The sequence below is a fragment of the Quercus robur genome, chromosome 10, assembly GCF_932294415.1.
Source record: "Quercus robur chromosome 10, dhQueRobu3.1, whole genome shotgun sequence".
Taxonomy (NCBI): domain Eukaryota; kingdom Viridiplantae; phylum Streptophyta; class Magnoliopsida; order Fagales; family Fagaceae; genus Quercus; species Quercus robur.
This window is the reverse complement of record NC_065543.1, coordinates 5,331,047-5,341,481: the sequence shown is the minus strand read 5'-3', so window position 1 is coordinate 5,341,481 and position 10,435 is coordinate 5,331,047. Positions and strand designations below refer to the sequence as shown.

Genomic DNA, 10,435 nt, shown 5'->3' with positions numbered 1-10,435 from the left:
TAAATTTTATTATTATTTTATTCATCCATCAGTGTTCCCGTTAGATTAGTGACGGAAGTTAGCTTCAAGGACTTAAATGAAGGGGCGTTAATTGGTTTAGGGACTAAAAGTGGAAAAAATAAAATGTAGGAACTAAAATGAAAAAACGTCAAAATGTAGGGACTAAAAGTGCATTTACGCCTAAATATAAATACTCCTCAAATAGTTACTGCTATTCTTTATCGTCACAATTCTTCTATACTTCCCAAATACTTCCAGCATATTTGTGACTTACCTGAGTACCAAAGAAAACATGGCTGCTGAGGCTATCGTTATTGATGTTGTTGAGGGAATACTAAATCAACTGATTCCACTGGTTACCGAGCAGATTGGCCTTGCTTGGGGCTTCAAGGATGACCTGACACGGCTTCGTGACTCAGTACAGATGATTCAAGCTGTGCTGGCTGATGCAGAGAAAAGGCAAGTGGGAGATGAGCGCGTGGGGCTTTGGCTGCAGAGGCTTAAAGATGTTGCTTATGATGCTGATGACGTGCTAGGCGAGCTTGCTTACGAGGATCATCGGCAAAAGGTTGAGAGCCAAAACCAAATGAAGTGCATGGTATGGTTCTTTTCAATTTTAAATAGCATTGCATTCCATTTCAAGATGGCCAAAAAAGTTAAGACTATTGTTGATTCACTAAAAAGGATTAATGATGAAGCAAATGGATTTGAACTTATTAGAGCCGAATCAATAAAAGCTAATCTTGATACTACGCTAAACCGAGAGACACACAGGTTTATTGATAATTCAGAAGTTGTAGGAAGGGAAGATCGTGTTTCAGAAATAGTGAAGTTGGTGACAAATACAACTAGTCAAAATCTCACAGTAATTCCCATACTCTCAGTAATTCCCATAGTAGGAATGGCGGGTTTGGGGAAAACAACTTTAGCAAAACTGGTCTACAATCATGAGCTAGTAAAGAGTCATTTCAATAAGAAAATATGGGTATGTGTCTCCGATGATTCTGATGAAAAAAAGATTTTAAGAGGCATTCTAGAATCACTTACACTTAACTCAAGTCAACTAGAAACAAACAATGCAATACTTGAGAAAATTCAAAAAGAGTTGGGGGGAGAAAGATTTCTTTTAGTACTTGATGATGTATGGAATGAAGAGTCAATTAAATGGGATTCTTTAAGAAGTGGTTTGTTGGGAATTAATTCAAATATTGGAAACATCATTATTGTAACAACCCGTATTGACACTGTGGCAACAATCATGGGGACACTTTCTCCATGTCACTTGGAAAAACTTTCAGACGATGAATGTTGGTCCATAATCAAGAAAAAAGTATCTCTTAATGAAAGTGTTCCACTAACTCTAGATTTGGAGGAAATTGGAAGGGATATTGCCAAAAAATGTGGAGGGGTACCAATAGCTGCAAAAGTCTTAGGAGGAATGATGTGTAATAAAAAAGAGAAAAATGAATGGTTGGCAATTCAAAATAGTGGAATTTGGAATTCCGTAGAGGGCCAAATGCTATCAATATTAAAATTGAGCTTCTATCATCTTCCATCACCATCTATTAAACAATGCTTTGCATATTGTTCAATTTTTCCTAAAGATTATGAGATTGAAAAGGAAAAATTAATTCAGCTTTGGATGGCTGAAGGGTTCCTTCAACCATCTCAAGGAAGTACTTTGGTGATGGAGGATATTGGTAACATGCATTTTGATATTTTGTTAGCAAATTCCTTATTCCAGGATGTGGAAAAGGATGTATATGATAATATTACAAGTTGTAAGATGCATGATTTGGTACATGATCTTGCCCTCTCAATTTCAAAATTTGAAACTTTGATTTTGGAGAAGGATTCATGGGATGATATCAATCATGTACAAAATGACATCAATCATGTACAAAATGACATCAATCATGTACGGCGTTTATTAATCCAATATGATGGGGAAATAGTACCAAAATTTCCACTTTCAAATGACCACGTTTGGAGAATGCGCACACTTGTTTCAGAAAAAGCTATGCCTGGAAACGTATTATCAAATTTTAAAAGCTTGCGTGTTCTAAAATTATCTGGGTATCAGATAACAGAGTTATCAGACTCAATTGGTTGCTTGGTACACTTGAGGCTTCTCCACATCTTTCAGACGGACATCAAAGCATTACCAAACTCCATCACCAAGCTCTACAATTTGCAAACTTTAAGAATTGAATATTGCTATTATCTCAAAGAGCTTCCAACAGATTTAAAAGAATTGGATAACTTGAGGCATATTTATGTTAATTGTTATGGTAACATCCGATCACCAAAAGATATGGGGAATTTGAAATGTCTACGAACATTGTCATTTTTCATGGTGGGTAAAGGTGCAGGTGAGCAAATCAAGGAATTGGGATGCTTGAATCAGCTTAGTGGAGAATTAGACATCAGAAATCTAGAGAATGTGAGAGATCAAGAAGAAGCTAGAAGTGCAAAATTAGCAATAAGGGCGAAAATAAACCGGTTAAGATTTTACTGGAGTAAAAGATCAGATAGTGAAGTCAACCACCATAATGAAGAAGAAGTGTTGGAAGGCCTCCATCCTCATCAAAATTTGAAATCCTTAACAATTGATGGCTTTGGTGGAAAGAAACTCCCATCATGGATGTCGCTTTTTGACAATTTGATCCAGATATATTTATGTAACTGCAACAAATGTGAACAAGTTCCCACCCTCGGGCATCTACCCTGCCTTAAGGCTCTTGCAATATGGGGAATGAATGACGTGACATGTATTGGAGTTGAGTTTTATGGCATGTGCAGTAATGTATTGTTCCCGGCATTAAGAACACTCACAATTGGTAGCATGCGGAGACTAGTGGAGTGGAAGGATGCACTAGAGGAGGTGACATCAGCACGTGTAGTGTTTCCTTGCCTTGAGGAGTTGACCATTGTAGACTGTTCTGAACTGAGGAGTGCCCCATGTAATTTTCCGTTTCTACAGAAATTAAAGATTTCTGAAGTCTACGACAACGACTACAACACGGTTTTGGAAAGGATTAGCAGCAATCTTACTACACTCAAGTCCACCGATATTTCTGAAGTGATTGGACATATTTTTGTGCCAGAGCAACTTTTCTGTATCTCTCTCCAATCACTCACGATAAGAGATTGTGAGGAACTTTTCAGTCCCTCGCAACCCCTCATTTCCCTCGAGGAGTTGACAATACGAAGTTGTCGTACGCTGAAGTGTTTTCCACGTATACAAGGTCTACGCCGCTTGACTATAGTAGAGTGTGGTGTTGAAGATCTAACTACTCAGCTACAATTATGTACGTCTCTCTCACAATTGCATATAGAAGATTGTCCTGATCTGAAATCACTTCCAGAATTACAAGAATTCCATTCTCTTGCCCAATTAGAGATCTACGAGTGTGATAATCTCAAATCAATTCCAAATCTAGGAGAGTTGTGCTGTCTTACAAGATTACAAATTGAAGGTTGCCGCAACATCACGCGTCTGCCAGAGGGGTCATTAAAATGCTTGAAGAGTTTGGTGATTGGTTGGTATTGTGTGGAGCTGGATGTTTTTCCCAGTCTCAAATTCATCCAACACTCTCATACGACGCTCAAAGATCTAGAATTGAAAGGGTGGGCTAAACTCAACTCTCTCCCGGGCGAAATTCAACATTTCACTGCTCTTGAAACTCTGCTTATCAGTGGTTTTGGTGGAATAGAAACTTTACCTGAGTGGTTGGGCAACCTTTCTTCCCTTAAAACACTCAAAATTTGGTTCTGCAGTAACCTGATGTATTTGCCCACAACCACAACACGCCTCATCAAATTAGAAGAACTAGAAATTTGGGGTTGCACCAAGTTAAAGGAAAGATGTGCAAAGGGAAGCGGGGAAGAGTGGTTGAAGATTGCCCACATTCCAAAGATAGACATGTAAGTTTTCTGATACCTCAAATCCTCTTCTCATATACTCTCATTTGAATGAACAAATTATATATATTATTCATAGTCAACCCTAATTTCTTTATTCCTCTATTCACTTTCCCAAATAGACGATCATCACCATGGTAATTTCCCAATTTCAGCATCCCCAGTCACAGGAATAATGTGGTAATTTCATCTAAACCTGATCTCCTCCTCTTCTTTTCTAGTAAACCTATTTTTTAAGGAACCAAATATAAAATGATGTGCTTGTAGGTTATTCCGTGGTGATAATGCAACTGGGGAACGACCTGAAATGCATTAATGTGCAAAATAAGTTCGGGTACTTCAATTTCTTTTTTCTTTTCCAACATAACAGAAAGCTGTAGAGTTGTAGTTCACATAACATTCACAGTCTTAGCATTGTATTATGCTCTTATCAGGTCCAACGGAAGCATCACTTTGTACTATCATCATGCTTCTAATCTATCGCTGTTCCAAAGTAGCTCAATGGTACAGTGGTTGCCGTTAACTGATTGGTTGTAGGTTTGAATCCTACATGGGGAGATTTGATTCATTTGCTTTTGACTGTTATTGAGAGGTAACCTGTTCCTATGTCTTTGTTTCTATTGCATTCTATACCAACAACACTCATAATATCTAATCTTTAAAATCAATATTTATAACATCTGCCACTGTCAAAAAAAATTGTGAGAGAAAAAGAAAGCTAAAGAAAATGGGTGATTTTTTTGTGTGGAAATTATGTCACATTGAATAATAGACATTTATATACTAAATGCAAACAGGGATAATAAAAACATCATCTTTCTTCTTGCAGTGACCTGAGCTATAGTTTTCAAATTTTTGGTTGAAATTTTGATGATCTTAAAGCTTTGCTGGACTGGTGGGACAACTTTGCCTTTCCTGAATAGCTAATTTCTGGAGCAAATTATGTAAGAAGCACAATCCATGCCAATAGAGATGCTCTCTGTTGTTAGTGAAGTGGAAGGTCTGCCAAAGTGGTTGGAAATTTATTAGAATTTACAAAAAAAGCTGAATATTTCGTACTGTTTGCTGCCGGAGTGGTTAAATGATGGACATAGACAATCCAGGAATTTTGTAATGCCAGGGTTTTGATTTGATTCCTATCTTGTTGAAGTTCATTAAAATTTGTGAGTTCCTCCAATCTCATGTTCTTCTCTTCTGATGTATCCCTCTTAACTAAACATAGCCTTCAGATTTCTCTATTTTGTGTGCTTGCTAGATTTCTTGAATTTATAAAAACTGTGATTACAGTGCAATAGAACAAAATGACTGTGTTCGTGAAGATTGTTGAACTTAATAAGTCAGGCACCATCCTTTATCTTCTAACATTTAGTTCTTCTTTGTTATGTTCAAAATTTGTGGCAAATTGATGTCAGTCAGAGCTTGAGGGCCCTGCACATGTTATAATTGTCATTGAAGTTGGATTCTTGAAGGTTTTATTAATTTATCTTTTTCTATGTTGCTCATTTTTTGACTTTTTCTTATGCATCTTCTATGCATTAAAATGAAATCATGCATCCTGGAGATTTTCTCTTTCACACGTTTAAGACTATAGATGAGCTCAATGATAGATATTTGGAAAACTGTAATGAATGTTTTATCATATCTACTTTTGGTTTATGTGCAGTTGTATTGTTGTTTTCATTAGACATTGAATATGCATTGCTGTTTCAGTATAATGCCTACATGTTAGGACTAAAGATCGATTTCTGTTGGACAAGGCTAAATGCTTAGGGATTTTATGCTTACCTCAAGTCTCTGCCTCATCCACTTCAACACACAGCACCATAATAATTGAAAGTTAAAACCACAAATTAGAAAGAATGGAATTTTTTCTTCTGTAGTTGGGGAACCTTTCATTTATACATCCTCTGTCTGTTAACAGTTGCAAGAAGCCAGAACTTCTACCAGCACTGGATGTGGTGGAATGCCTCGGTAATTTAAAGATGCCAGTTATTTTTCAATGTTCCAATAAAAGGTCACATTTGATCCATAGGCTCTCAATCTATTTCATTCCCTTCAAACTTCAAACAGCTGACAAAGGATTTGAGCAAAGCGCTGTGAAATTCTATCATTTGACTTGTCTGTAAATGACCTGTTTAATGTCCCCAAGAAAGAGGAACAACCTGAGATTCAAGTCAAAAGAGAGCATCTTTTCATTTTGTGTCTGATATCAAGTTCCAAATTTTTGGTAAGCCATCTTCGTTATAACCTGTGTGAAATTTCTGGTTGCTGGCTAATTGGACTATTATTGTGTCTATCTGCAAATGTTTACAAGTTTACTCTGCATGATAGCTCTACTACCTTTGTCAACCAACAAAATATCAAGTGAGTCCAAGTTCTCCAGCTTTTACATTCCATCTCCTATGTACTTAGCAATGGATCTTTTCTAATAAAATGAATTCCAGTATGTCATACACCCATTGAATCTTATTTTTTTCCTGGCTTATGGTTGGTTAACCTAGGGACCTTTTTTTCACCAACATCTGAACTTTACTGCACTCTATGGTATATATCTGCCCAAATAATTTCTTCTTCATATCTTTCTAGCTTCAATTAATGTCAGTTTTGTTCTTCTCTTCTTGTAAGCTTTTCCTTAATGAAAGGGCCAATTGTTTTGGATGCTCCAATTCATGAACGTGTTGGAAGAACAGTTCTTAATAGTAAGTAGATAAGGTAATGGACATATAACTTTTATCGGCTATTATTCAAAAATTACCATTTGGTTTAAAATTTCATTTTGTTACTCTGAATGATTTGAAAGTTTTACACATTAAGTCATGTATGAGTATGGATATAAAAACAGGGAATGGCCACTCTCCCATAAGATTTTGATGACTCCCCTAACCAATTAGAAGAGGGCAAGATCCATGACATACTCCAACAGTGTGGCAGGATGGCATATTCCTGTTTCAATTGGGCTGGTACAATTACAATGAACTTGCCACTTGAGAAGCTACACATATTCACGAGTATGGTGGCTTCTTAAAAGCTTTTTGAATTTCTGCATTTTGGTAAGCTATGTTTCTTGTGAATAAGTTGGTTAGATTCCTTGAAATTGATTGTGGACGATGCTAACCAAAATTAGCTACACAGATTCCCAACAGATCTTCCACCTATCAAATCTTATTCGGTTATTGTGGCCTCACCTAGAACCCTTTGTTCTAGTGACTTCAACACTTCAATGCTTGCTAAGGTATGAATTTGATGGTTAGCCATCTTGCACGCTTGATTGATTGTCAAAATTGTTCCACATAAAATCACTTCTACATATCTTTACCAGAGATATTTAACATACTAGCTTCATTTATGGATTTTTACATGTCTGCTACAGCCTTCTGTCCTTGTCAATCTTGTTGTCTTAACTAAGAGGCCAACCCGTTGGGTGCTCCAATTCATACAAGAGTTTGAAGGATACTAGCCTACAGTGACTGGATAAGGTAATGAACATATGTCTCTGTAAGTTGACTTTTATTTGCAATCAATTAGTACCATTTTTTAAAAAAAAATTAATTGTATTACTCAGAAATATGAGCTAAAAACCTCTATTTATTAAGTCCGTCATGACAAAAATATCTTACTGTGCTATTATATAATTTTAATAACCAACTGTATGCTTCCTGTATACTTTGGGAGATTCTATTTTGGTCTCAATAAAGTTTATCACTTAAAAAAAAAAAAAAAGTTGTAGTTCCTATGCTAAAAAGTAAAAACCTTATTGTCAATGAATAGTTGAAGCAAGATACAGTATGTAGTTTTGCTGGAAAAAGATAGAACATACATGTATGAAAGCTAAATCTCAATTGCTTACATAAACTAATTTTGCAGTGATAGTTGCTAATAGCTAATCAAGGTTGAACAACTTTATGCCTGGTCAATATATTGAGACTTAAGCTTTACTATTAATAACTCTGTTACTTTATCTTGTAGCCTAAACAACCCTCTAGCAAATTTAATTTTGTGTCTGATATCAAGTTCGCACAATTTTTGGCAAGCCATATTACATTTTATAATACTAGCTTCTCTTAATTGAGTTTCACTTGTCTGGTACAGTCTTCTCTTCTCAGCAGTCTTGCTGTCTTAACTAAGAGGATATGCGGCTTGGGCGATCTAGTTCATTCAAAAGTTCTAAAAGAACTAGCCTACACTGCATGGGTAAGGCAAATGAACATGTCTCTGTAATCTGACTCTTATTTGCAATTATTCAATTAGTACCATTAGGTTTGGAATTGATTGTACTACTCAGAAATATGACTTAAAATTTCCATCAATGAAGTCAGCCATGACTAAAATATCTTACTGTGTTTTAATCCAATTTCAGTTGTAGCTCCTATACACTAAAAGCCTCACCGTCGGTGATAAGTTGAAACATGGTACAGTATGCAGTTTTCATTTTTTTTTTTTATAAGTCAATATGCAGTTTTCTTGGAAAAAGATAGAACATACCAGTATGAATGCTAGATCTAAAATGTCTTACGTTACTAATTTTACATTCTACCCCAAAATGAAGCTACTATAGCTGCTAATTTCTAAACAAGGCCAAACAACTTTATGCCTAGTCAACATTTTGAGCTTTAAGCTTTGCTATTAATAAATGTGTTACTTTATCTTGTAACCCAAAACACCCACTAGCACATTTTATCATATTCTTCTCCTGGTTAAATTTATGTTGAATATTTGTTTATACAGGTCCTGAAGTTGTCTGATTTGCTACAATCTCAACTAAATTTAAACTTCACTTGTCGAAAGCTGATGTCAATAGCTGATGCTCACTCCTTAGTGCTGTTCTGCTCTTCAATTCGTTGGGCTGATATCTTGGAAAACATCAAAAGCTAATGGCAATTGCATCTGAATTTGAATTGTGGTGGTCAGTAGAGGAATCATTGCTGCATGTATATAAGACTCCAATCTGGAAAATAGGTTACCTCATCTGCTGCAACAATAGAATGAGTTCTCTAAGACCTGACTTAGATACTAAAGGTATACCTTCTGTCATTGTTACAGTTTTTACATAGTCATATTTGACTTGTAAAAGAATAACTAGTGTTATTTAATGCCTTATCCTTTGTCATTCGGTTTAACCATTGACATTGTAGAACATAAAGAAATGTCTTTTGTGTTTTTGTGTACCTTGTGATGTTATTGTTGTGATATCAGAAGCTCTAATACAGATTTGGTTGTCTTGGTTGGCAGCCTTGCATATGCAGTAGTACGCACTCATCGTCTCGGCCCAACATTTCTCAAGCTGTCAATGTGGAAACCTAGTCACTATGTGCAAGATTAGGATAATGGTCATTCACAAGTTAATTGAGAGATGAATCTGTTGGAAGACATTTAGCTGGATATGTTGATTCAGACTATGCTGGAGAAGATCTGGATAATCTTTGTTCTACTCTGAAGCTAGAGGTTGACCTCCGGTGAGTTGGAGGTCGATACTGCAGTCAACTATTGTATTATTAACCAGTGAAGTGGAATACATGGCTATGATTGAAGCTATCAAGGAGGTTATTTGGCCATGCGGTTTGACTGAGGACTTTGGGAATCATCAGGAGCATGATCTTGAAAATTCAACATAACTAGGAAAACTATTTGACTTCGACAACTTTTATATATATGTTGCTTTAACTAAAGAGAGGGCTGCAGTGCTGTGCAACGATTAGAGAGTAGAAAAACTTCTCTTTAGGTGAAGCCTTAAACTTTGTATTTTTTAGAGATTTTTTAGGGTATATTTGGGGTATGAGTTTTGTGAAAGTGACTTTTTGCCTCTCATGTAATCCCCATATTTGATTAGTGAAATTTTCTCCACACCATCACTCGATGATGTAGGCTATTGTTGAACCATGTAAATCTTTGTTGATTTTGTAAATGTTTACTTTTCTTTTAGGTATTTTTAATTTGTTTGGAGATTTTTTTAAAATCCAAACTAGTTTTCACAATTAATCTTGTATGGAAGTGCTATCCAGAGGATGTTTCCCACCATTTAGTTGCGAAATTGTTTGCTATATCTATAAAATAATTTATCATCAATTATCACTATTCTCACAATCCAGATTTCTATATGTAGGCATTGAAATATATTTCGTGCCATATGTAGGCATTGAAATATATTTCGGACCTACAGGCAAAGCAAGGGAGACATGGCAGGCTATAATAACCTATGTTAACCTCAAAGGTGGCTGCTTTGTTCTAACTGCAAACCAATTCTGGATAGGAAGGGAAGACTATTATCTGCTGTTACTATAGTGTATCTTGTATTTCATTTATAAACTAATCACCATCCAGATCCATCATTCAGTTCTAAATGATGTGGTCCATGAATTGGTCAAAGGTTTGAACTACGTAGGATCACATGCTCTTGATAACATCACATGCACTAGAGGTAGTGTTGTTATATCACCATCCGGCCCGGTCCATTTTAGCTAGACCTAATACCAAGGGGAGTCTTCTCAAGGTAAGAATTTATAATTGCATGATT

The 10,435-nt window shown here is 36.0% G+C and overlaps 1 protein-coding gene across 1 annotated transcript; it reads left to right on the top strand.

Moving 5' to 3' along the window:
• Window positions 1–209: 209 nt before the first annotated feature.
• Window positions 210–9,847, top strand: LOC126701585 (disease resistance protein RGA2-like). Its single transcript, XM_050399784.1, has 13 exons — window positions 210–3,927; window positions 4,047–4,104; window positions 4,192–4,258; window positions 4,359–4,516; window positions 4,754–5,087; window positions 5,846–6,636; window positions 6,767–6,974; window positions 7,057–7,156; window positions 7,295–7,400; window positions 8,014–8,115; window positions 8,282–8,333; window positions 8,650–8,940; window positions 9,154–9,847. The coding sequence occupies exons 1-2, from the start codon at window positions 293–295 to the stop codon at window positions 4,063–4,065; spliced, it is 3,654 nt and encodes a 1,217-aa protein (XP_050255741.1). The 5' UTR covers window positions 210–292; the 3' UTR covers window positions 4,066–4,104; window positions 4,192–4,258; window positions 4,359–4,516; window positions 4,754–5,087; window positions 5,846–6,636; window positions 6,767–6,974; window positions 7,057–7,156; window positions 7,295–7,400; window positions 8,014–8,115; window positions 8,282–8,333; window positions 8,650–8,940; window positions 9,154–9,847.
• Window positions 9,848–10,435: the final 588 nt, after the last annotated feature.